At 42.0% G+C, this 26996-nt stretch overlaps 2 protein-coding genes across 12 annotated transcripts in view; both read right to left on the bottom strand.

The window, feature by feature from the left end:
* Positions 1-7152, bottom strand: part of ZNF609 (zinc finger protein 609) — a 233753-nt gene extending 226601 nt beyond the window's left edge. For 6 of the 9 annotated variants that reach the window (XM_073799703.1, XM_073799695.1, XM_073799707.1 and 3 more), the window contains exon 1: positions 1793-1922. The gene's annotated coding sequence lies outside the window, so the exon portion shown is untranslated. Of the gene's footprint in view, positions 1-1792; positions 1924-5684 lie in introns of those variants that run through there. The other 3 variants (XM_073799706.1, XM_073799709.1, XM_073799710.1) reach the window with 3 other exon arrangements.
* Positions 7153-7307: 155 nt separating this feature from the next.
* Positions 7308-26996, bottom strand: part of TRIP4 (thyroid hormone receptor interactor 4) — a 66583-nt gene continuing 46894 nt past the window's right edge. For 2 of the 3 annotated variants that reach the window (XM_019948135.3, XM_073799724.1), the window contains 2 exons: positions 20444-20546; positions 7308-7611 (listed from right to left, as the gene is read on the bottom strand). In XM_019948135.3, the coding sequence (XP_019803694.2) occupies positions 7544-7611; positions 20444-20546 (171 nt within the window). In that variant the 3' untranslated portion in view covers positions 7308-7543. Of the gene's footprint in view, positions 7612-12865; positions 12946-20443; positions 20547-26996 lie in introns of those variants that run through there. The other variant, XM_033851800.2, reaches the window with a different exon arrangement.

The raw sequence follows: 26996 nt of genomic DNA, 5'->3' as shown, positions 1-26996 counted from the left end.
ACACAGAAGCACACATGGATTTTCTACACAATGAACAAGTCACCTCCTTTCATCTGAATTAAAATGAAGATAAAAAGGAAAGTTGTTTCGTTTCCCCAGCCCTTGCCCAGATAGGCAAATTCTGTGGCTTTTTTGTCGTGCAATTATTCTGACCAGGAAGTCACCATTAAAAAGGTACTTGGTCCTTGAGTCCCTATCTTAACCCTGCACAGGTTTTTAGTGGTATTCCTAAACGAGTAAACAAAAATCTTTGTGTGTGTCCCATCTCTATAAAAAGGATTAAATATGCTGGCTCAAACAAGAGTAAAACCCTCCCCTTGGAGTCTTCTTCCTTAAAAGTCTGACACAAACATCAGGGTTGGGCCTCCCAGCCACTCTTCCTCCTCAACTTAGTACAGGCTAGCCAAAGAGGCAGGCACAACATGGCTGGCATTCCCTATTCTTCTGAAAAATGTGTGCCAATGAGCTCTGCATTGTTCCTCACTCAAAAAGAAGAGCCTTTCTGTCTGGCCTCCTCCAATGGCAAGCCCCAGTCTGGAAAAGGAAGAAAATGGCACTGAGGAGCCTGGGAGATGGAGCATATCCAAAGCTCTCAGACAAGACTTGAACCTATGACCTTCACTGTGTACACAATAGGCGGGTGAGAGGGACCGGTTTATCTCTGCAGCAGCAGTTCTCAGCCCTGGGGTAGCAGTCCCGATAAAATGACACGACTATTGTGTGTGGCAGCAGAACAGTCATCTCCTCACAACAGCCTAAACCAGCACTCCCTCCCCCAAGACAAAGCAGCAGGGGTGAAATTAACTCAAGGCTGCAGAGCAAAGCCTCATACAGAAAAGAGAGGCCTGTAGGGGATTGAGGACTCTCCTGAACCCCTAGGGCTCTGGACACATGGCTGGAAACAGACAGGCTTTCTTCCCCATCTTTCCCACTCTCATTTAGATTGGAAGCTGTTTCTTAGAGAATTTAATCATCTGTGATTTGTTCAGAAATATTCCCCCTGAAGGGCTCTGATCTCTCCACCCTGTGTGAGCCTAATTCCTAGAACCTGAAATGACTGTTTGCTGCTGCCCGTTTCACAAACACACATTAATTGGTCAGATGTGTCTCCTCCTCCTCAACCCCAGAGGGAGGAAGGAGAATCTGAGCAAAGCACAGAGATGATCCAACCGTAATTACACATAAAGGGAAAAGAGGGCAGCATGGGTTTTCCAAACAGGACAGGGTCACAAACCCTCCCGGGGGTACTAGGATAGCAGTTAAGGCCAGGCCCAGGAATCCCTCCATCTTGAAGAAAAGGACAGGAGTAAATGTGACCTGAAGACTGGAAGGAGTACACACCCACAACCTACTTACTGCACATTCCCGGCCACCTTGCTCCCCCCTCCTGGGCTGCGCACACGTCCTGCTCCCAGACCCTCGCCCTGAACCCCCCTAACTCCCTGACTAGCTCCAGTCACCCTGGGCCCCCTCAAGATACCCAGACTCGCCTTTGAAACTCTCTGGCCTGTCCCCACAACCTGGCCAGACCCTAATCCCCTCTGGGGCACCCCTACCCTCAGCCGGAACCGGCCCTGGCCGCGCTTTGAACTTCACCCCGCGCCCCTCGACGCCCCCTCCCCCACCCGCGCAACGACACCCCCACCACCCGCGCCCTACACACCTTCCCCCTCGCTCCGCCCCGGCCTCGCAACCCCCACTTCCTCTGTCAGGCGCCGCTACCCCTGGCCCCCTCGGCGCCGCCGCCTCTTTCCTCCCCCAACCCCGACTCCACACAAAGCTCCGGACTCACCGCGCGGCCGGTCCCGGGAGCCGCCACCTCCGCCCGCCCGGGCCCCGGGCCGTCGAGCCGCCGCAGCTACGGGGCCCAGGCCGCCATCCGTTCCCGCGGCCCCTCCCCCCCACCCCACCCCGCCTCGTCTCCGGCTCTCCGCCCCCTCCTCGCGCCGCTCCGCCCCGCCCGCCGGTGCCGCTGTGTCCGGGGCCGCGGGTCCCTCCGCCGCCGCCACCGCCGCCGCCGCCGCGATCCGGGACAACCAGGGCCGCCCGCAAGACCCGGACACTGGACTACCGGGCCCTCGGATCCGGATCCCGGGCTGGTGTGCCGTCTGGAGCGGTAGAGCGCAGGGGAAACCCGGAATCTGGATGGACGAACCAAATCCTGGGTCTCGGAACGCGCGGTCACACGGAGCCCGGATTAGAGACTCGGGGCCCGGATTAGAGACTCGGAGCTCTGGGAATGCTGGAAAACCCGGCGAGCCGGTTAAAACAGAGATAAACTCGAAGAAACCTGGATTGGAGAGCTCGAACCTAACGCTCTCTCCTCGTGGAAAGAACTCTCGCTGGACCAGACTTCCTCGCAGAGAGGTCTCTGGGGAAGTATCATACCTTAAATGCGGAAGACATCAATTCTGTAGGTGTCCAACCGTGGGGAGAGGAAAGGGTCACAAGGGGTCGGAACGTGAACATCCACAAAGAACAGAAGAGCAAGCACAGCTCATCGTGTTTCACCCATTTTATCCCTTGGTTCAGCAAAGTATCAATCCCCTAATTTTTTATCCTTTGTTCTCCAATTTCTTTTGTAGGATTACCACTAGTTTTCCTCCTAAAAGTACCTATTTCTAATCCTTCTAATATAACTTTTCACCTCACCACCCCATATCACCAAATCTTGTTGCCTTTTATTATCTAAAAGTCCTACGGTTCTTTTCCAACCCACCATTCCAACTATTGTAACTTTTATCTTATCTGCTATTCATCTGATTGCCCAGCACTCTATCTAGTAGGCATCCTGTCCTTGTTTAAGTGAACCCTCCCACTCACCTCTCACTCATGAAACTTATCATACTTTTCACCACCTCTTCCCTAAAACGTCCACCCCCTTCCCTTGCGAAAGGAAATTTATCTTAATTCTCAAGTCTTAGCCTCAATTATGTCCTTGACCATCTTAGCTCTGCAGGGTTTTTTTGGCTGCGCAGCATGTGTGATCTTAGTTTCCTGACCAGGGATCAAACCTGTGCCCCCTGCAGTGGAAGTGCAGAGTCCTAACCACTGAACCGCCAGGGAATTCCCAGCTCTGCAGTTTTTATCTTTCCTTTCCCTTACCCTGAGGCATCCTTCAACAGTGCCATTCAAGAGAGTATGTGACTTGGGGATACAGCCAGGTCATAAAATCCCTTTATATCTCCAAATACACATGCAAAAGGTGTGTGTGTGTGTGTGCGCGCGCGCGCGCGTGCGTGTGTGTGTGTGTGTGTGTGTGTGTGTGTGTGTGTGTGTCAGGGGGTGATGGCTAAAGATGAACACTAAGCCTATCTGGCCTAGGAAAAATAATCTCCCCTTGATCCACCCATATTCAGCTTGTTCTAGGACCGTACAAGAACAAAACTGACCCCAGGTGACAGAAGACCTCTAATCTGTACTGGACGATGTTACAAGCGAGGATTCAGCTACTTGCAGGTAGACAAAGAGAAGGGTTTAGAGACTTAGGTATGAATTAAAGGTTAACACTTGAGTAGTCATCTTCTACTGAAGAGCATGACTCTACCACTGAAAAAGACTGGACTGCAAAAATGGGGAACAAAGCAAACATTCCTACAGTGAACTTCAATTTTTAGACAGAAATTTTTCAAGCCTAGAAGAACCATTAAAAATTTTCAAGCAATTGATGTCCTATACAGTAAAAGAATCTTAAGCTTTGACTTCTTATTCCTCTAGACCAGGGTTTGGCAAAATATGGCCCACAGGTCAAATCAGGTGCAGTGCCTGTTTTGGTATGTCCCATGAACTAAGAAGAAGAATGGCTTTTACATTTTTGGATGGCTGAAAAATAATCAAAAGAAGACTATTTTGTGATGTGAAAATTATATTAATATATTAATTCAAATTTCAGTGTCCATAAAAAAATTTTACTGGCTCATAGCCATGCTCATTCACCTACGTATTATCTATGGATTCATTTCACTTGCACTGCAACAGCAGAGTTAAATAGTTGTAACAGGGACCATATGGCCTGGAAAGCCTAAAATAGTTGCTGTCTGGCCCTTTACAGAAAAAGTGTGCTGACCCCTGCTCTGAACAAGCAGTGTCTGATAGAACTTTTTGCAATGATGGAAATATTCTATTCTTGAGCTGTCCAATTCAGAAGTCACTAGTTATATGTAGTTATGTGAACACCTGAAATATGGTACTGTGACTGAAGAACTGAATCTTAATTTCACTTAATTTAAATAATCACATGTGTCTAGTGGCTACTATATTAGACAGCACAGCTCTAGACGCTCCTCAAATCTCATATATTGACATTTTTGACCCCTTGTCCCAACATCTCACTCCCTTCCTGTGACACATCTACACATTTTCAGTTGCCCTCTCTGCCCCACCTTATCTACCTGACCTCAAGTCAGGGTACAATATTTACTAGGTTTTCTTTCTAGACTCTTCATTGTCACAACAGAAATCTAATCAGTTTACCAGGTTTCACCGCATGAATTAACCCACATTATGTGCACACACATAAATGGACACAAATTTACACAAGTTTCTTTGTGTCAGAGGATGGCACTGTGGCTATGTTCTTTCTTCTCTGCATGAGAGAATTAGAAAGCCCTCCAGATGCTAGATTCCTTGATGCTGCTGGAGCCTGTGATATGGATCACCTCCCTCCAAACACATTCACAGAAGCTGAGAACAGCAGATGTGCACTTGCTATTTGAATCTCAAGGAAAAAAAATCCTTCATCACAGGACTTTCTTTCCTGCCCTCCGAGGCCTAATAAACTGAAGTTAGCTGATTTCTCTAGTTTAATAGATGCTTGCTTTTTTACTGGCCTTGTCTAACTGGGCAAGAGAACAACCCCAATACTGTCTCTATCTTGGCTAGGAGCTCTAGTAAAAGCGTTAAAAAAAAAAAAAAAACTTACCAAACGAAATGAAATCCACATAAATGGACTTCAGTAGAGACAGTAGTTAAAATGGAAAGAGATTAGGGTTATAACTCATAAAAAGCCATAACTTTGTAATTATTTGTAAAATCAATCTTTATAGTCAATTTTTTATACCTACTCCCTAGGAAAAAACGGGTTTCTGTAAACTTCCAGCTTAAAAAGAAAAAAAGGGACACCTAGTTTTCTTTCTCCAGATTAGCTATAGCAAGCAAACACCACCCCACCCCACACCCCACCCCTACTCCATTCCAAACATCTATCTGCAAGGCCAAAGCCTCCTAAAAATCCTGGCAGAGAAAGACTCCAGTTTTATATATATCCTACTTTGAGCTTATATAATTGAGACTGTGTCCTGCCTAGAAAAACAAAAACGCTGAATCCTTTAGCCACTATACAAATTGAGAGCCAATGAACCCAACTATCCAAAGGAGGGTACAGATATTTAGGCTGTAGAAGTAAACCAGCTCAGAAATGTGGACCTTCCCTCAGGCCAAGCTGTCCCAGAGTTACAGGGTCAGTGCAAAGTGCTGTAAAGTACTGAAAGGCTACTCCTGGGCGAGTTTGTACTCGGGCTGCTAAGATTTTCCACTAGGCTTTAAATTATGCTATTCATCACTGAGCAACTGACGGCCATCTACCCCCAAGTCTCTCCCACACTTCCTCCCGGGTGTCTCCACAAATAAAAGAGAGACCTTATACCACCACCACGTGAACTGAAGAGAGTCTTTCACAGTCTAACCATGAAAAGGAGAAGTTTCCAAGTTACTCTGCCTTTACTCATGTGGCTCCAGCTGCATATTTTGGTTGCTGAGGTGGGTTTCCCATAAACTTGTAAAGTTCTCGTAAACTTTCTTATCACGGCACACAAAATGGTTGCATAACCTGAACTCTTGCATCTCCTGATGTTTTTCTTTAGGCATGCACACACAATCTATCCAGGTGGAAAAATCAATCCATACTCCTCTGTGTTCAGGCTGTCTGTCGTGCAAATAAAAAGGCAGAAAGATAAACTTTTTTTTTTTTTTTTTTTTTTGCTCCTTAGGTTCTTCACCTCCTATCTTTCAATTTTATTTTGGTATTAAGAAAACCAGACAATTCCAGCACAGAATTCAAATTGCTACTGCTTGGTAAACTATTAACTGCATAGTGAACCCAGTGTGGCTTCATTAATAGTACTAGGGTCTGCAGAAAGCCAGAGAGAGACTTTTTTCCCCCCTAAAGAACTGCCATTGGTGTCCTTTCCAACTTTCTCTACAGAAGTTGAACAGGAAAAAAAAAAAAAAAAGAATACAACATGCCTTCATCACTAGAACAAGAATTGGGTGGGTTTTGCCTGGGAATCCAGAGTGATCAGGCCCCCACAAAACCAATGCCCGGAGCTCTGCAACAAGCAGGGTTCACAGTTGAGTGAGCATCAATGCATAATGAGTGGAGGCATTTCAATGCAAATAAATGCTGAATATGAAGGATTAAAGAAAGGGGAAATTAATCTTTTTCATAACACAGGGCACTTTTTTCTCTCCCTTGCGCTCTCTTTTTTAAGTCATGCACACAACTGCTGGAGGGAATCCAACTTCCCCAGTGTGGTAGTGCTGCTTTATAAAAAGCAGAACATACACATTTAAGACCGTGAATTTCCTGAGGATGCCAGCAACTGAGATTCTGACAGCTCTTCTGAACAGCCTCAGAAAAAAAGTGCTTCACTAAGTGGGACCAGAATGACTAGTAAAAATCTCATTTCAAACCAACCTCCTATTTTTCCAAAGCTCATAGCTTCTTGGGGTATGGATGGCTTAAAGGTTTTGGTTTCAGCATTTGGGGATATTTGGATGCATTTACTGAAAGGATTTTATTTTTGTTTGTTTCTAATTCTCCATCCAAGTGATACTTTTGCAATACCAACAAAATAAACAGGGCGGTTTCATGCTGCTTTAGCAGGTGGCTCTATCTCATCCCAGTCTGATCCTCTTATGTCCTAATGTCTCAAACCAAAGAACAAAGTGGCAGCACCTCTTCAGGTTATCCGCCCACCCCACCCCCCACCAAAATCGGCCAGCGAAGGTTACTCAGCTGAATACTATTCACTTGAAGAGATGTTGGACTAGAGCAGCAAAGTTGATTAAAAACCTCTCTGTCCAATCACACGTTTCTATTAAACACAATTCCTCAAACATCCTAATACTCTACCAGGTTATCACTTTGAAAAAAAAAAAAAACTTTAAAATTCAAGTGGTCCCTTAAAATACTGTTAACCTAGGTTAAGAATTTTCCTAACTAAAACAAATCCAAGCCTCAGAGAGGAAAATAATTTCCAACTTGTTCCTTTTTCTTCTGTATCATTCTGAGAAAAATGTCAAAGATCTAGAATTTTTAAAATAAGTCTTTATAAATAATGTATCCAAAGATTTTTACCCACTACATAAAGTAAGAATCCCACTCTTTAAGAAAAATATACAGATTTTGATGAGTTTAAATTCTGAGAGGTTCAAGCCTGATGCCAAGCCTTTAGATGTCTACTGCTTCAATTCCAAAGGACCAGTGGATAGCAATTTTAGTACACAAAACTCCACTATGCTGTATAGTTCCTTTTTTCCTGGGTCAGACAGCTTTATTCTGCTTCATTAACCCCTTCTTTGCTCCTTGATGGATCTTGGAATCCAGTTTCCCTGTAAGGGAGAAAAAGAAGCCTCATTATTTATTTTTTATATTTGCAATGCAAATCTTTCATGGCCTCCCAGGTCTTCTGGTTACTGTGCTTCTGTCACATTCAATTATCTTGCTTCAGGACTCAGACACTTTCAAACTTCAGAGTTTCATTCTGTAAGAATGAGGAAGCAATGGGAACACTGTATAGGGACACACAAATGTACGTACGTACACAGACAAAATGAGTATTCACCTAAAAATCTAAGAAGTTAATATTTCTAATTTTGTAGTTACTAGAAAAGAAACATTGCATTTTCCAGAGTGCCTGATGCTAAGGCAAGTTTTTAAAGAATACACACATAATGATAAAGGAAGACATTTCACACAGTGGGAAACCCATTCCTCTGACCTGTTAACTGGCTGAGCATAATGCATGTACCTCCCTCACAGTGAGAAAAGCAGTTCAACTCACTCCTTTGCTGCCTCAGACTTAATAGGGGGAGTGACCTGAAACAGTGGAGTAGAATCCACATGAATGCTTTACTGACAAAGGGCCCCTATCACCAGTTAAGAAGGGCAAAGGTCATAGGCTGTATGACTCGCCTAAGTGTTAAAGTTAGAAAACAAGCAACCTTCCTGTCCCAGGTGACCCTAATGAGAGGTACTTCACGGATGTGGTCTCCGACCTCTGACTTCTCAGATCTACCAGGATAAAGTTGGGTTCAGTGGTAGCTGCCGCCTTAGGAAATATCCATCTCATGAAGAAAAACTAACAGAGTTCCTGTCTGCCTGGCCTGAGAACAGAGCTTGCAGGTTGCTTTCTCCCACAAAAAGTCTTATTTAAGTCAATAGAGATGCTGATGCTGGAAACAGAAATAGTTTAGTTCAGCCTTGGCACTAAATAAACAAACAAACAAAAACAAAACAGCTGGGTGTACTACAGGCCTATACCCACAACCACTGCCCCTTGTATGTTGTCATTTTCATTTGTTGCAGTAATCAGGTATAAGAGAGAAAGCACTGGACACAAAGCCAGGAAACCCAGGTTCCAGTTCTCCTTTGTCTGATATCAACTAGATGAGTGACTTGGGGCAAGTCATTAGATCTCTCTGGACTTCAATATTCTCATTTGTCCAACTAAGGTAAGAATACATGTCCGGACTACTGCACAAGGAGAGTGTGAAAAAAATTACTTCAATCTAACACGTTTCCCTGTTTTCTTAATTTTTTTCTTCTTCCTCATCTTTCCAGGGCGACATCTGCCTCTGGAATAACATTACTTCCTTCTCTGGGCTTCCTTAGAAACCATCACTAAGTGATATCCTAAATGATGTCCACAACAGTCACAATGATGTTGACTTTAATTTGGGCTTTAGAGCACAGAGGTCTCCTAGAGATTTAGGAGTTCTTTCATCCCCCAGGCTGTCTTGCTGAAAATCCAAACATGTGCCAGCAACCTGGCAAAGGGCCCTGTTACGAGGCAAGTTTGCCGTTGTATCCCTAAGGCTACCAAATGGCAGGTGCTCAATAAATGAATTAAACAAAGAAAAGCAGACACCACAAATTTCAAAACCTTTACTTTATAGGGACTACTAAGTAACCAAAAATAGCAGATATCAGATAAACATAAAAGAGTACTCATTGTAAAGCTGGTGGTACCCAGAGGTACAGAGAAGTATTGCGTCTCATTAAGCTTTTTAGGACAAGCTAGGACACAATTTAGAATTCCATCTAGGACCACAGACTTCTAGTTCTCTGTACTGAATAAGTTAGAAGACCCAGGTCCCAGTTTTGGTCCTAAGACTACCTATCTGTATAACCTTGAGGAAGTCACCTAGTTACTCTTGTCCTCAACTTTTTCAATGCTATGAGGAAACATGGACTACACAGTACTGAAGGCCCTTTGCAGCTCTGTGATACTCTGCCCTAAAAATGAAATGTAAATTGGAATACTTTGTTTCTGAGGCAATGTGATAAAGTGAGAAGAGCTGGAAACCTAGAGGTAGAAAGACCTGAGCAAAATATAATTTCTGTAAACCTGTTCACTCAGCTATAAAATGAAAGGAAGAAAAAATTCCTACTAACTTACAAAGTTGTTGAGAGGATTATAGTTAATGCTAAGTGTTTTTCTATATACTAAGCACTGTACCAAGTATTTTACATATACTGAATCATTTAATCAAATAATTAATTGAAATAATATAGATCAAAGGGACTTCTCTGGTGACACAGTGGTTAAGAATCCACCTGCCGGGCTTCCCTGGTGGCGCAGTGGTTGAGAGTCCGCCTGCCGATGCAGGGGACACCGGTTTGTGCCCGGCTCCGGGAAGATCCCACATGCCGTGGAGCAGCTGGGCCCGTGAGCCACGGCCGCTGAGCCTGCACGTCCGGAGCCTGTGCTCCACAATGGGAGAGGCCACGACAGTGAGAGGCCCGCGTACCGGAAAAAAAAAAAAAAAAAAAAGAATCCACCTGCCAATGCAGGGGACATGGGTTCGAGCCCTGGTCCAGGAAGATCCCACATGCTGCGGAGCTACTAAACCCGTGCGCCACAACTACTGAGCCTGTGCTCTAGAGCCCAATAGCCACAACTACTAAGCCCACGTGCCACAACTACTGAGCCCGTGCACCTAGAGCCCGTGCTCCACAGCAAGAGAAGCCACCACAATGAGAAGCCTGCACACCACAACGAAGAGTAGCCCCCACTCGCCACAACTAGAGAAAGCCTGTGCACAGCAATGAAGACCCAACGCAGACAAAAATAAATAAATAAATAAAATTTATTTAAAAATATATACATTAAAGTGCTTCATGAGTTCAAAGTTCTCTGAAAAATTAACGGTAGTCGTGTTATTTATGCTAAGGCTTGGGAGTTGTGTTTCTTAGTTATGGTCTCAGTTTTACTTTTACTTTACCATATTTACCAGATAACTCTAGGCAAGACTTTTAACTATATTTATTTCAGGCTCCCCAAAGCTTTACTGGATAAGAATATTCCAAATATAATTTTCATAAAACTCCAGTCTGACTGTGAAAGCCCTCACATGAGACCAGCTCAGGTAAGATCAACCCATTGGAGCAGAGCACTCAATGGTAGGCAAATTAATCTCTGGCTTCAATGATGATGTCATAAAATGGAAAACTGATGGGAGGAAGGAGATACAGAGGACGAAGGATTTCCAGGGTACTCCCAGGGATTCAGAAAGTCTTTCATCCCCTAGACTAACCTAAGAAAACCATACATGTGCCAGCAATCTGTGAGCTCCTTACAACTAAAAACTTCTTTGCATCCCTAATATCTACCATAGTGACTGCCAATAGTAGCAGTTGGTTTAGCTGGGCAATGAAGGCCAGGGACTGGGGCTCCTTGCATGAAGAAGCAGTTATTGTGGATGCCCTCTGAACTCTGAGTTCTAGTTTAGCCTGTTTTTTTAAGACTTGGGATCTGGACAGTTAACTACAGTAATATACAGTATACTCTCTTAAAAGCAGAGAGATAATGCTTAGTTTCTGTATTTCCCCAATATTTTTACATTTAGTACATACAGCATTTCAGTGTTAAACCACATCCTCAATCATGGTGCCTAAAAGAAAATCAAATGCATGTGCAGCAGATGGAGGAGAAGTTAAAAGGGAAAAAACTATTTGCCATCAATCGATATAACTCTCATAGGGATTTTCACATGCTTTGCATAAGATATAAGGCAGAATTTGCATGAGTTTATAAAGCATGTAGTTCATTTAAAGTAAAAAAATTACCTTCATCTCTTTGAGCATTCAACCTACATATCCTACGATACTTAACTTTTTTGCATTTCTTAATTTGAGCAGACACACAGCCAAGTGATTTCATATTGCACATTGTTTTCTGAATTATTTCAACTTCAAGAAGCGCAATTATCCTCAGGTCAAGCAAGCTCAAGTTTACATGTCCAAAAACATAAAAAAAAATATGCCTTTAATTTAAAGCAAATATATACACGTGATACAACATGTAAATGAGTTATATTGTAGACAGTTATTTGCAAGTCAGAAGTTTGGAACTTAGAATAAATTTCCCATAGAACTAATCTATGAAAAGTGGCTAGGGGCTTCCCTGGTGGCGCAGTGGATAAGAATCTGCCTGCCAATGCAGGGGACATGGGTTCAGGCCCTGGTCTGAGAAAATTCCACATGCCGCGGAGCAACTAAGCCCGTGTGCCACAACTACTGAGCCTACACTCTAGAGCCTGCGAGCCACAACTACTGAGCCTGCGTACCACAACTACTGGAGCCCATGCTCTACAACAAGAGAAGCCACCGCAATGAGAAGCCCGTGCACTGCAACGAAGAGTAGCCCCTGCTCACTGCAACTAGAGAAAGCCCGCACACAGCAACGAAGACCCAATGCAGCCAAAAATAAATAAATTAATTAATTAATTAAAAATTAAAAAAACCAAAAGAAAAGTGGTCAGGTTCCTAAGCCATCCCACAAGAAAAAAATATTTAAGGCACAGAGCTGTAACTGAAGTAGAGTATTAATATTATTAATACCATGGAACTTAACCACTTCATGTAACAATATTCTAGAAGAAAATGTGAAGCATTCCAAATTAAGAGCCAAGTATAGGAACTCCCTTGTGGTGCAGTGGTTAAGAATCACCTGCCAATGCAGGGGACACGGGTGTGATCCCTGGTCTGGGAAGATCCCACATGTCGTGGAGCAACTGAGTCCGTGCACCACAACTACTGTGCCTGTGCTCTAAAGCCCATGAGCCACAACTACTGAGCCCACGTGCTGCAACTACTGAAGCCCGTACGCCTAGAGCCTGTGCTCCGCAACAAGAGAAGCCACCGCAATGAGAAACCTACACACCGCAACAAAGACTAGTCCCCACTTGCTCCAAGTAGAGAAAGCCTGCGTGCAGCAACGGAGACCCAACACAGCCCTAAATAAATAAATTTATTTAAAAAAAAAAAAAGAGCCAAGTATGTATTTTTCCCTATGGAAGTGGGATTAAAGAATTTTCCAACTGTAAACTACTGGAGGTGGTCCCTATGGCTTAAGGGAAGGAAGTTCTGGCAGAGTGTAAGGTTTTTAAAGACAGTAAGGATGAATGAAGGACAAAGGAATGAAGAGTTACAGGGAATAGAAACTTCACACCAGACTAAATCCTCAGGTCGGCTGGCTCCCTCTCAATATAAGTTTTTTTCTGAGACACAGAGATCGGTCAACCTATTCTTTCTCCACTGCCCCCAACCCCCACCACCACCAACCCCTAACTTTACCTGTTGTTTCTGACCCATGTTTCACCTTGTCTGGTCTACCATGGAAGAAGCTGCAGTCTCACAATTTCTCTCCAGCCCTGCTGTCCCTAAAACAAGCACACAGCCCATTTTCGCTTTTTAAAGCTTTTAACCAACAGAAGGAACGGGGAAACGCTTTCTCTTAAGACCATCACCCTCCCCACCTCCTATTAAACCTTGTGGAGAAAAATGAAGGTCATATGTGTGCTGCAGGTGGGTCTCTGGGAGGAGAAAGTACTGAAGTAACACGTTTCAGAGAAATATATAAACTCTGTTTACACAAAACATTTTCTCACAGGATTTTAAGCAGCAGATGAAAACCAAGATAGAAAGGAAGCTATGAAAAGGTAACTGGGACTAAAGATCAAGTAGCAGTGGGTCTGGGAGAGAAGACTGACCACGTTTTCCTCCTACCACCAGTGTTGCCATCAGTGCCCACAGTAAGGTAAGAATGGACTAGAGTAGGAAGAGGTAAAATTTCTCAACCTAAAACGGAGAGAAAAAGGGAGATTTAAATCCTAAATAGTGAAGAAGAAGGAAAAAGAATTTCCAGGGCCACTTGGCTAACAGGTGGGGTAAAGTATGAAGTAAATTGTGTAAGTGAAGGGCAATTTATGTTCAGATTTTCTGACTTGCAGGAATCTCAGGAATATGTTTCACAAATCATGAGGGTTGCCTGAATTTTGCAGTGAATATACATGAATCTAAATTCATACTCCAAGCATTTCATTTTGTGATCAAAAGCAGTATTATCCACACCGCAGTCAGCTAATCAACAGCATTAGTATCACTTGGGAGAAGGGCACAGGAATCTGTGTTTTAACAGCTCTCTAGGTGACTTTTATTTACATTACAGTCTGAGAAGTACTTCTTTACAGAACAGATTTATATAAAATAGTTGGTCCACGACGAACAAGGTGACATAGTATTGAGCACAGCTGACAGCAATGCATGCCTCAGAAGCATCCAGTTCACACAATGGGAAAGCAATGTCACAGAGTCATGAAATAGTAACTGACATGAGCAAATGGGAGAGTTGCTGATGCTGTTTTTTTTTTTTTAAACATCTTTCTTGGAGTATAATTGCTTTACAATGGTGTGTTAGTTTCTGCTGTATAACAAAGTGAATCAGTTATACATATACATATGTCCCCATATCTCCTCCCTTTTGCATCTCCCTCCCACCCTCCCTATCCCACCCCTCTAGGTGGTCATAATCCACATAGCTGATATCCCTGTGCTATGTGGCTACTTCCCACTAGCTATCTGTTTTACGTTTCGTAGTGTATATATGTCCATGCCACTCTCTTGCTTTGTCACAGCTTACCCTTCCCGCTCCCCATATCCTCAAGTCCATGCTCTAGTAGGTCTGTGTCTTTATTCCCATCTTACCCCTATGTTCTTCATGACCTTTTTTTTTTTTCTCTTAGATTCCATATATATGTGTTAGCATACGGTATTTCTTTTTCTCTTTCTGACTTACTTCAGTCTGTATGACAGACTCTAGGTCCATCCACCTAACTACAAATAACTCAATTTCGTTTCTTTTTATGGCTGAGTAATATTCCACTGTATATATGTGCCACATCTTCTTTATCCATTCATCTGTTGATGTACACTTAGGTTGCTTCCATGTCCTGGCTATTGTAAATAGAGCTGGAATGAACATTTTGGTACATGACTCTTTTTCAATTATGGTTTTCTCAGGGTATATGCCCAGTAGTGGGATTGCTGGATTGTATGGTAGTTCTATTTTTAGTTTTTTAAGGAACCTCCATAATTTGTTAATATGGTGTATCACATTGATTGATTTGCGTATATTGAAGAATCCTTGCATTCCCGGGATAAACCCCACTTGATCATGGTGTATGATCCTTTTAAGGTGCTGTTGGATTCTGTTTGCTAGTATTTTGTTGAGGATTTTTGCATCTATGTTCATCAGTGATATTGGCCTGTAGTTTTCTTTCTTTGTGACATCTTTGTCTGGTTTTGCTATCAGGGGGATGGTGGCCTCGTAGAATGAGTTTGGGAGTGTTCCTCCCTCTGCTATATTTTGGAAGAGTTTGAGAAGGATAGGTGTTAGCTCTTCTCTAAATGTTTGATAGAATTCGCCTGTGAAGCCATCTGGTCCTGGGCTTTTGTTTGTTGGAAGATTTTTAATCACAGTTTCAATTTCAGTGCTTGTGATTGGCCTGTTCATATTTTCTATTTCTTCCTGGTTCAGTCTCGGAAGGTTGTGCATTTCTAAGAATTTGTCCATTTCTCCCAGGTTGTCCATTTTATTGGCATAGAGTTGCTTGTAGTAATCTCTCATAATCCTTTGTATTTCTGCAGTGTCTGTTGTTCCTTCTCCTTTTTCATTTCTAATTCTATTGATTTGAGTCTTCTCCCTTTTTTTCTTGATGAGTCTGGCTAATGGTTTATCAATTTTGTTTATCTTCTCAAAGAACCGGTTTTTAGTTTTACTGATCTTTGCTATCGTTTCCTTCATTTCTTTTTCATTTATTTCTGATCTGATCTTTATGATTTCTTTCCTTCTGCTAACTTTGGGGTTTTTTCTTCTTCTTTCTCTAATTGCTTTAGGTGTAAGGTTAGGTTGTTTATTTGAGATATTTCTTGTTTCTTAAGGTAGCATTGTATTGCTATAAACTTCCCTCTTAGAACTGCTTTTGCTGCATCCCATAGGTTTTGGGTCATTGTGTTTTCATTGTCATTTGTTTCTAGATATTTTTTGATTTCCTCTTTGATTTCTTCAGTGATCTCTTGGTTATTAAATAGTGTATTGTTTAGCCTCCATGTGTTTGTATTTTTTACAGCTTTTTTCCTGTAATTGATATCTAGTCTCATAACGTCATGGTCAAAAAGATATTTCATATGATTTCAATTTTCTTAAATTTACCAAGGCTTGATTTGTGACCCAAGATACGATCTATCCTGGAGAATGTTCCATGAGCACTTGAGAAGAATGTGTATTCTGTTGTTTTTGGATGGAATGTCCTATAAATATCAATTAAGTCCATCTCGTTTAATGTATCATTTAAAGCTTGTGTTTCCTTATTTATTTTCATTTTGGAAGATCTGTCCACTCGTGAAAGTGGGGTGTTAAAGTCCCCTACTATGATTGTGTTACTGTCAATTTCCCCTTTTATGGATGTTAGTATTTGCCTATGTACTGAGGTACTCCTATGTTGGGCGCATAAATATTTACAATTGTTTTATCTTCTTCTTGGATTGACCCCTTGATCATTATGTAGTGTCCTTCTTTGTCTCTTCTAATAGTCTTTGTTTTAAAGTCTATTTTGTCTGATATGAGAATTGTTACTCCAGCTTTCTTTTGATTTCCATTTGCATGGAATATCTTTTTCCATCCCCTCACTTTCAGTCTGTATGTGTCCCTAGGTCTGAAGTGGGTCTCTTGTAGACAGCATATATACGGGTCTTGTTTTTGGATCCATTCAGCCAGTCTATGTCTTTTGGTTGGAGCATTTAATCCATTTACATTTAAGGTAATCATTGATATGTACGTTCCTATTCCCATTTTCTTCATTGTTTTGGGTTTGTTATAGTAGGTCTTTTCCTTCTCTTGTGTTTCCTGACTAGAGAAGTTCTTTTAGCATTTGTTGTAAAGCTGGTTTGGTGGTGCTGAATTCTCTTAGCTTTTGCTTGTCTGTAAAGGTTTTAATTTCTCCGTCAAATCTGAATGAGATCCTTGCTGGGCAGAATAAGCTTGGTTGTAGGCTTTTCTCCTTCATCACTTTAAATATGTCCTGCCACTCCCTTCTGGCTTGCAGAGTTTCTGCTGAAAGATCAGCTGTTAACCTTATGGGGATGCCCTTGTATGTTATTTGTTGTTTTTCCCTTGCTGATTTTAATATTTTTTCTTTGTATTTAATTTTTGAGTTTGATTAATATGTGTCTTGGCATGTTTCTCTTTGGATTTATCCTGTATGGGACTCTGTGCTTCCTGGACTTGATTAACTATTTCCTTTCCCATATTAGGGAAATTTTCAACTATAATCTCTTCAAATATTTTCTCAGTCCCTTTCTTTTTCTCTTCTTCTTCTGGGACCCCTATACTTTGAATGTTGGTGCATTTAATGTTGTCACAGAGGTCTCTGAGACTGTCCTCAATTCTTTTCATTCTTTCTTCTTTATTCTGCTCTGCAGTAGTTATTTCCACTATTTTATCTTCCAGGTCACTTATCCATTCTTCTGCCTCAGTTATTCTGCTATTGATTCCTTCGGGAGAATTTTAAATTTCATTTATTGTGTTGTTCATCACTGTTTGTTTGCTCTTTAGTTCTTCTAGGTCCTTCCTGGTTAAACGTTTCTTGTATTTTCTCCATTCTGTTTCCAAGATTTTGGATCATCTTTACTATCATTATTCTGAATTCTTTTTCAGGTAGACTGCCTATTTCTTCTTCATTTGTTAGGTCTGGTGGGTTTTTGCCTTGCTCCTTCATCTGCTGTGTGTTTCTCTGTCTTCTCATTTTGCTTAACTTACTGTGTTTGGGGTCTCCTTTTCGCAGGCTGCAGGTTCGTAGTGCCCGTTGCTTTTGGTGTTTGTCCCCAGTGGCTAAGGTTGGTTCAGTGGGTTGTGTAGGCTTCCTGGTGGAAGGGACTAGTGCCTGTGTTCTGGTGGATGAGACTGGATCTTGTCTTTCTGGTGGGCAGGTCCACGTCTGGTGGTGTGTTTTGGGGTGTCTGTGGCCTTATTATGATTTTAGGCAGCCTCTCTGCTAATGGGTGGGGTTGTGTTCCTGTCTTGCTAGTTTTTTGGAATAGGATGTCCAGCACTGTAGCTTGCTGGTCGTTGAGTGGAGCTGGGTCTTGGCATTGAGATGGAAATCTCTGGGAGATTTTCGCCGTTTGATATTATTACGTGGAGCTGGGAGGTCTCTTGTGGACCAGTGTCCTGAACTTGGCTCTCCCACCTCAGAGGCACAGCCCTGATGCCTGGCTGGAGCACCAAGAGCCTGTCATCCACACGGCTCAGAATAAAAGGGAGAAAAAAAGAAAGAAAGAAAGAAGAGAGCAACCAAACCAAAAAACAAATCCACCAATGATAACAAGTGCTAAAAACTATACTAAAAAACCCAAAAAAACGGACAGACAGAACCCTAGGACAAATGGTAAAAGCAAAGCTATACAGACAAAAACACACACAGAAGCATACACATACACACTCACAAAAAGAGAAAAAGGGAAAAAAATATATATATCGTTGCTCCCAAAGTCGACCTCCTCAATTTGGGGTGATTCGTTGTCTACTCAGGCATTCCCCAGATGCAGGTACATCAAGTTGATTATGGAGATTTAATCCGCTGCTCCTGAAGCTGCTGGGAGAAATTTCCCTTTCTCTTCTTTGTTCGCACAGCTCCTGGGGTTCAGCTTTGGATGTGGACCTGCCTCTGCATGTAGGTCGCCTGAGGGCGTCTGTTCTTCACTCAGACAGTACGAAGTTAAAGGAGCAGCTGATTCGGGGGCTCTGGCTCACTCAGCCCCGGGGGGAGGGAGGGGTACGGAATGCCGGGCAAGCCCGCAGCGGCAGAGGCCGGCGGGACGTTGCACCAGCGTGAGGTGTGCCGTTCTCCCGGGGAAGTTGTCCCTGGATCACGGGACCCTGGCAGTGGCGGGCTGCACAGGCTCCTGGGAGGGGAGGTGTGGATAGTGACCTGTGCTTGCACACAGGCTTCTTGGTGGCTGCAGCAGCAGCCTTAGCGTCTCATGCCCGTCTCCGGGGTCTCGCGCCCGTCTCTGGAGCTCCTTTAAGCAGCGCTCTTAATCCCCTCTCATCGCGCACCAGGAAACAAAGAGGCAAGAAAAAGTCTCTTGTCTCTTCAGCAGCTCCAGACTTTTTCCCGGAGTCCCTCCCGACTAGCCGCAGTGCACTAGGCCCCTTCAAGCTGTGTTCACGCAGCCAACCCCAGTCCTCGCCCTGGGATCTGACCTCCAAAGCCCGAGCCTCAGCTCCCAGCCCCGCCCGTCCCGGCGGGTGAGCAGACAAGCCTCTCTGGGCTGGTGAGTGCCGGTCGGCACCGATCCTCTGTGCGGGAATCTCTGCTTTCCCTGCTGCACCCCTGTTGCTGCGCTCTTCTCCGTGGCTCCGAAGCTACCCGCCTCCGCCACCCACAGTCTCTGCCCGCGAAGGGGCTTCCTAGCGCGTGGAAATCTTTCCTCCTTCACAGCTCCCTCCCACTGGTGCAGGTCTCGTCCCTATTCTTTTGTCTGTTTTTTCTTTTTTCTTTTGCCCTACCCAGGTACGTGGGGAGTTTCTTGCCTTTTGGGAGGTCTGAGGTCTTCTGCCAGCATTCAGTGGGTGTTCTGTAGGAGTTGTTCCATGTGTAGGTGTATTTCTGATGTATTTGTGGGGAGGTGATCTCCACGTTTTACTCTTCCGCCATCTTGAAGCTCCTCCGCTGATGTTGTTTTTAAAATGAAGTCAGGGACTGCCCTGGTGGCACAGTGGTTAAGAATCTTCCCGCCAATGCAGGGGACACAGGTTCAATCCCTGGTCCGGGAAGATCTCATATGCCGCGGAGCAACTAAACCCATGTGCCACAGCTACTGAGCCTGCGCTCTAGAGCCCGCGAGCCACGACTACTGAAGCCCACGCGCCTAGAGCCCATGCTCTACAACAGGAGAAGCCACCGCAATGAGAAGCTTGTGCACCGCAACAAAAAGTAGCCACCGCTGGCTACAACTAGAGAAAGCCCGCGCACAGCAATGAAGACCCAGCACAGCGCAAAATAAATAAATTTATTTTTTAAAAAAATGGGAAGTTAGGCGAAGAGGACACCACTATATGTTTCTTGAGATTCCTTGGAAATAAAAGAGGCTGCTGTAGCACTAGACAGAGGAAGAGGAGTTGGGAGTTGAAGAAGAGCTGGAAGTTGAAAGAATCAAGTCACAAGCACTCCTAAGAAGTGAATATGCAGAGGGTACTATAATCACAAACACATAAAAGCAAACATTACAGAAAAGAAAACCATCAGGAGATTTCAAAAAGAGGATGACAAGCAAGAGGGCTAGAGCAGAGCTCTAGGAAGCAGTAATCAAGGGAACAGTGGGAAGTGGTACCTCCAAAATAGACATTCAAAAATAGACACTTAAAAAGTTAAGTCTTATTCTCAGATTGAATACTGAGGAACAATGGATAAATGACAATGTTGCCACTGGCACTGGCTTAATACTTCCTTTAATAAGAACAGTACAGTGGGGCAAACGGACTCTTGGCTGACAAATAGGATTTTAAAGGTAATGGGGTCCTAAATGGAAGTTTAGAGTGATTCACTCATATACCAATAATTGTGGATCGAGGTATATTTTGGAAAGGCTATACTGTAGTTAACATTAAAGTTATTGATAAATAGAATTTTTTTATTGAAGTATAGTTGATTAACAATGTTGTGTTAGTTTCAGGTATATGATAAGTAGAATTTTACTAATCCTCCAAATATTTGAGATGACATAGAACAGGATAAAAAGAGAAAAAAATTTTTAAGTTAAGCAAGTGAGATTCAAGACAAAAAGAAAAAAATTAGACCATCAAAGCTTGTGACTTACAGATTTTTGGACTTCCTTTAATAGGAAACTTCACAATCATTTCCTGGGGATTTGTGCAGATGAAAACAAATGGAGAATCAGATTCTTGACTCATGTCTGGATACTGTGAAATATAAAAATAAAAAGTTCAGGCTAGTTGGAACAAATTTTGAATTTCAAAGAGATCAAAGGATGTCCCAGAATCCACCTCAACATTCTGATAATAGTACTCTCCATTACACAGTCAGGTAAAGAGGATTATGCTCAGTAAGCAAGAACAAACCTTCAACTTTCCCCAGGCTTTAGCACAGTATTCTTATACAGTCTTTTGCCCACCATCTGTGACTTCCTATAATGGAAGCAACTTCTTCAAAAAAGATGCCTGACATCTTCCCAGAGAATCAAAACTGACTAGTCTTTCAATATAAGTGACTGTGAGTTGGGAGATTCAGAGGTCTCCTTCAGGAACATCAGGCACCCCCAGGTTCAGCTCAAGTGAAACACTGGAAGATTTAAGAAAAATAGAACATTTGTGGAAATTCTTCCAGAAACAATCAACAGAGCCCTCCTCTCACTAAAGGGAAGGAAGATGATTCATTCTGAAAGGTATGAACATGCCAAAGTTGTTTTGCTGGATGCATTCCAGACTCACTTAGGGTGAAAAGGTAATGGTAGAGCAATTCTGAAAATAATTTAGAAGCCTCCTTTGGATCGCATATCACAAAACAAATCTGTGTGAATACTTAGGACTTTTACTCCTTCTGCAAAGACAGACACAGAACGTAGAGTAAGACTATCTGGCCACACAATCACAACTTAAGGAACAACTGGGGTTGGCAGTAAGTGCTCTCTAGCAATGCCCAACTGACCAGGTACTTCATTATTTCCTATCTTGGGATGTCCTGTGTTTAGCATGTTGGATAAATACGACTCAAAAGCTGACTATGGCTGTGGGTCAGACTTCATCATCGGAGGAGCCTTTCTCCTAGTAATTAAAAAGTATGAAATTATTTTCCACTCTTATTCACCTGCTAAGATGTGTCCTCTAAGATATAAAAGGCTTTAAAGTAAAAATGGACGCTTCAGTAAAATAAATCAGAAAATTCAAATGTCTCTGTAACTAGTGGAAGCATAAACAGGCAACTTCTTTACTGACTACTCTGTCCCAATGCTGTGAAGAAACAGAAGGGATTTACAGTGGCTTTTAGTCCTGCCCACATACCATGGGTTTCTGTGTGGGACAGGTGTGGCATGTACTTTGACAAAACATAGCTTAATATCAAGTATCAGCCACATTTATATTCACAGGCACTCACAATTATATTCACATGAACATTCAAAATGCTCATGGTAGAAAATAAAGACTAAAGATGGAAGGAGAAACTTTCTTCTTTCCTTATCCTTTGGATCTTTAGAATGCAAAGAAAAGCAGGGTCAGCTGTTACTGTTGAGGTGCTTTGGGACAAATAAAACCTACTTCTCCAGGGGCCAGAGCAGCAACAGTCACCATTCACATCACTTCAATTTTCCTGCTCTCTCTTCTCTTTGTCTTAGAGAGTGTCAAGGCAGAGGACAAACCTGCCAGGACTTCACAGCTCCGCTTTTCCAAAACTACAAGCCATTTCACTCCTCTTTCTTCCACATCAATAAATGTTCTCTCTCTACTGGATCAATCCCATTAACAAACATACTTTCTATAATGTCTGCCATAAAACAAAAGCTCCCCAGATCCCACATTCTCCTCCAGCTGCTGCTCCATTTCTCAGATTCCTTTCAAAACAAAATTCATTAAAAGATTATCTATACACTCTGCCTCAAATTTGTCTCCTTCTATTTGTTCTTGAATTCACTATAGAGAGGCTTTCACTCCCATCACTCCACCAAAACTGTTCTTGTAAAGGTTATCGTTCACTTCCATGCTGCCAAATCAAACGATCAATTCTCAGTTCTCATCTTAATTGATTTATGTAGAACTTGACAGAATTCTTCTCTCCCTCCTTCTTGAACACATTCCTCACTTTGCTTCCAGGATACAATTCTCCTTCTGGTGTTGCTTCTTCACTGACTGCTCCTCATTTCCCCATCGTTTAAATGCTGGAGTACTTCAAGAGTCAAACCTCAGACCTCATCTCTCTCTACATTCACAACCTTGGCTATTTCCTTCAGTCTCAAAGTTAAAAATTAAGGTCCTGAATTTGTAACTAGGAGAGGTGATGGATGTTAACTAAACTTATTGTGGTAATCATTTTGCAATATATAGATCATATATCAAATCTTCATGTTGTACAACCTTAAACTAATACAATGTTATACGCAATTATTTCACAATAAAACAGGAAAAAAATACGGTTCTGTAAATATAAATCAATACCACAATGAGATACCACTTTACTCTCACTAGAATGACTTATTATAAAACAAAACGAAAATAAAAAACAGGAAAAATAACAAGCATGGGTAAGGATGTGAAGAAACTGGAACCCTCATGCATTGCTGGTGTGAACGTAAAACGGTGCAGTTGCTGTGAAAAACAGTTCGGTGGTTCTTTTAAAAGTTAACCGTAGAATGACCATATGATCCAGCAATTCTACTTCTAGGTATATACTCAAAGGAACTGAAAATAGGGATTCAGATATTTGTACACCAATGTTCACTGCAGCATTATTCACAATAGCCAGTGGTTTCCACAATCCAAATGTCTAATGATAGATAAATGGATAAACAAAATATGGCATATACATACAATGGAATATTATTAAGCCTTAAAAAGGAATGAAATTCTGATACATGCTGCAACATGAATGAACCTAGAAAAATTATGCTAAATGAAATAAACCATACACAAAAGGACAAATATTATATGAGTCTACTTATGTGAGATGCTTAGAATAGACAAATTCGGAAATTCCCTGGTGGTCCAGTGGTTAGGACTTGGTGCTTTCACTGCCAGGGCTGGTGTTCAATCCCTGGTCAGGGAACTAAGATCTCACAAGCAAAAAAAGATAAATTCATACAGAAAGAAAGTATAATAGAGGTTACTAGGGGCTGGGGGAAGGAGGAAAGAGGAGTTAATATTCACTGGGTACAAAGTTTCTGTTTGAGATGATGAAAACTTCTGGAGATGGACGGTTGCACAACACTGTGAATGTACTTAATAGTTGCACAACACCGTGAATGTACTTAATACCCCTGAATTGTGCAGTTAAAAATAGTTTAAACGGTAAGTTTATGTTATGTATATTTACCACAATAAAAATAAAATAAAATAAAAAATCAAGGTCCTGGATTTCCTTTCCAAACCTGCCCCTCTCTTATTCATACCCCTTTAAAATAAATAGCTATTCCATCTTTCTAGTTGTTCAGGCCAAAAACCCCACAACCAACCCGCTGGGAAATCCTGTTAACTCTACCTTCGAAAGATACCCAATAACTCACCACTTCTAAAGACCTCCTTTGCTACTTCCCTGGTTCAGGCCATCACAATGTCTCCCTGGATTACCACAATAACTTCCTAATTGGTTTCTCTGTTTCTGCCCTTTAACCTCCCTCTTGCCTATTCTCAACACAGCAGGCTGAGCTATTTTTAAAAAATATATCAGATCATGTCACTCCCCTGTTTGAAACTCTCCAATGGCTTTTCATCAGTCAGAATAAAAGACTAAGTCCTCACTATGACCTACAGGTCCCTAGACAATCTGGCCCCCATTTCCTCTCTGACGCCTTCTCCTACTACTCTCCCCACTTTCCACTCCAGCCACACAGGCTTCCTTGTTCCTGCCTCTGGATGTTTGTACTTGCTTACCTCTCTTCCTGGGATGCTTTCCCTGCTAGGTATATACATGGTTTCCTCTCTCTTTCTTCAGGACTTTGTTTATATGTCAACTTTGTAGTGGGTCTTCTGGCACTCTTAACCCCCATCTCCTACCTTATTTTTTTTTCTACAGCACTTACCATCATCTGATACTATGTAATTCACTTACTTAAAATTTTAAATCTGAATTTTCCTTACTAGGATAAAAGCTCCACAAAGGGAGGGATCTTTTGTCTGTTTTGTTTACTCCTCAGCACCTAGAATCATGCCTGGCACACAGTAGGCAATCAATAAATATTTGTTGGATGAAAGAACAAAAAAATTTACCAACTTGTGCTTTTAAGTTATCTTAACCATTCTAAATATGCACATGCTGGGAACTGGACACACTTAGGACTAAACTCTAGATAAAAGCAGGTGCTACTCTGTAACCTGTTATCCCTCAAGCTAAATTAGAACTTTTGTGTCTTGGCAAATGGCCAGTAAGGCCCTATGTTTAATGAAAACTACCCTGACATATATTAACAGAGTAAGAAAATGTCAAATAATGGGGAAAATGATGGATAAATGAAATTATAGAACAAGAGGTTCCTTGGACCCATTCATGCCTTACAATAAAGATAAAAACTAAAATCAACTTTCCCAGCTGAATCTAAATCCAAGTTTCATGTGAATATTCCTTTTCCCAAGGTCTATCACTAAATTTCACGGGGCTTACAAGAAACAGAGCTGAAGTGCAAAGAAGCCTACAGGAATAAAGAAAAGTAAGAAAAAAAGAAAAGAAAAGTAAGGCCTATGTGTTGGGAGAAGGGATTCTTTTTCACAGTAAAATGCATTAAAGCAAAGTCAGCTTGGCAGAGCCTCAGTACCTGCAAAAAAGTATAATCTCTGCAACTGGGTCTTAGACATGACAGACCACATTAAACACCAACAAGACTTACAAGAAAGGGATTTTTGGTTTGAAAGTCAAAAGACTAAAATGCAGCTGACTCAAAGAAAGAGTAAATTAAGAAAAAGGAGGTTCATACTTGTGAAGAACGTGAATAAACTCTCGATGTCATATCCAATTTAGAGAGGATGCTAGACTAAGGGTCACGGAGATGGCACAATAGATAGGATAGGGAATGTGGGTTATAAGCCCAAGCAACTGAAAGCAACCATTTACATTCAGTAACAGACTCCTCAGGACGCTGCTGTTCTTGTCTTCAATAACATGACTCCTATCACCTGGTTTCCAGCCTGATGATTGCGGGAGGTGGGCCTACTCTTCTTTCATGCCTCATAAGTTTCATAGCTGTCTAACACAGCAGATAATTAACTACTAAACAGCCATTTTCTTCTCCAATTCAGAGGGAAATTGTTCACCAGTCAACTAGAAAACATTTTTCTTGCCATTTTCATAAGAGAAAAAAAAAGTTTAGTGGTTTTTGGCAACCACCACTGACTCAGAGCCAAGTGAGCATTTTCACCAACTCCACCAGCCTCCATTTAATCCTCGTACTGAAATGATCAGAAAGTCCCAAATGATGTCACTCTTCCCAAAAAATCCTCAGATGACCTATATGTAAATCTTACACCTGTCTCCAGAGGACTAACAGCTAAAGCAAACATTTAAGAAGAAACTCATTGACAAAGAACATATATTTGCTGTAGGTTTTCTTGGTCTGAACTTTGAGGAACTAGACAGGACATGAAATCAGGCTCTGAAATCTAGTTAGCTGAAAACCAACTCCAAGAAGATTGAGGTGATAATACTCAGAAAGAGAGAAGGAAATGAGTCTGATAAAAAGGCCACAAGCACAACAGATCCAAAGAAGCATATCCTGAAAACAACTGTGTTCTCTGATAAATAGTTCTCATTAAAAAAAAAATAGTTCTCATCTTCCTTCAAAGCAATTCAAGGTGTTCACAGGATAACTAATACCTTGGCCCCACTATACTGGAGGATAAGAGTTTTTTCACATCAGAGTTAACATATTGATCATGATACTTTGATGAGATGACTACTGCATATTTGACTGGAGTTGGATAAAGATCATGCCAACTGGCCCCAAGTGGGATAGCTGAACCCACGTACCAGTACCCAGTGCAAATCATGTGCCTAGTAGCAAACATAGAGTGTTCCAGCTAAATGCTACAGAGACCATCCATATTTGCTCCAGGTAAGAGGAATAAGGGATAAGCAAGATGCAGCTTTTGGGTCTTCCAGACACTTGTGGAAGATGATCTGGTTGAAGCCACACAGCATTGGTATCTTGGTCCCAGTGTGACTTTCTGTGCTCTTGGGAATGCTATCTATACTGAAACCTCCATACACAAAAGAACCCAAGAACTTATATTTTCTCTAAAATTAACCTCATAGATTTTCTGCCCTGATTCTTCAAGACCTAAATGGGAATCATCCATTCATGACAATTATTTTTGTGTTTTTTTGTTGTTGTTTTTTCATGACAAATTTTTTGGTCTTAATTTGCATATAGCAGGCTTTCACTCCAACTTAAACTAGTGAGAACCAAAAGAAAATTGCTCTTAATTAAAGATGCTACATTGTAAGGTCCTTAACCATTCAAATCTACCCCAATATCTCAGAATGCTAAGACTCCTCTTGTGTTAAGGGCTCTGCCAATTTTAGATTTTTATCTCCCAATGGCTCATCTGACTCAACTGAGAACAACTACTGAGGGAGAGCTCAGCTAATCCTTTGACATGAGTTAACATATCAAGGTAAGATCATTATCAAGTAATATAGTGTTATTAACAGCA

This window comes from Tursiops truncatus, chromosome 2, assembly GCF_011762595.2.
Source record: "Tursiops truncatus isolate mTurTru1 chromosome 2, mTurTru1.mat.Y, whole genome shotgun sequence".
Taxonomy (NCBI): Eukaryota; Metazoa; Chordata; class Mammalia; order Artiodactyla; family Delphinidae; genus Tursiops; species Tursiops truncatus.
This window is presented reverse-complemented; position numbering and strand designations above follow the sequence as displayed.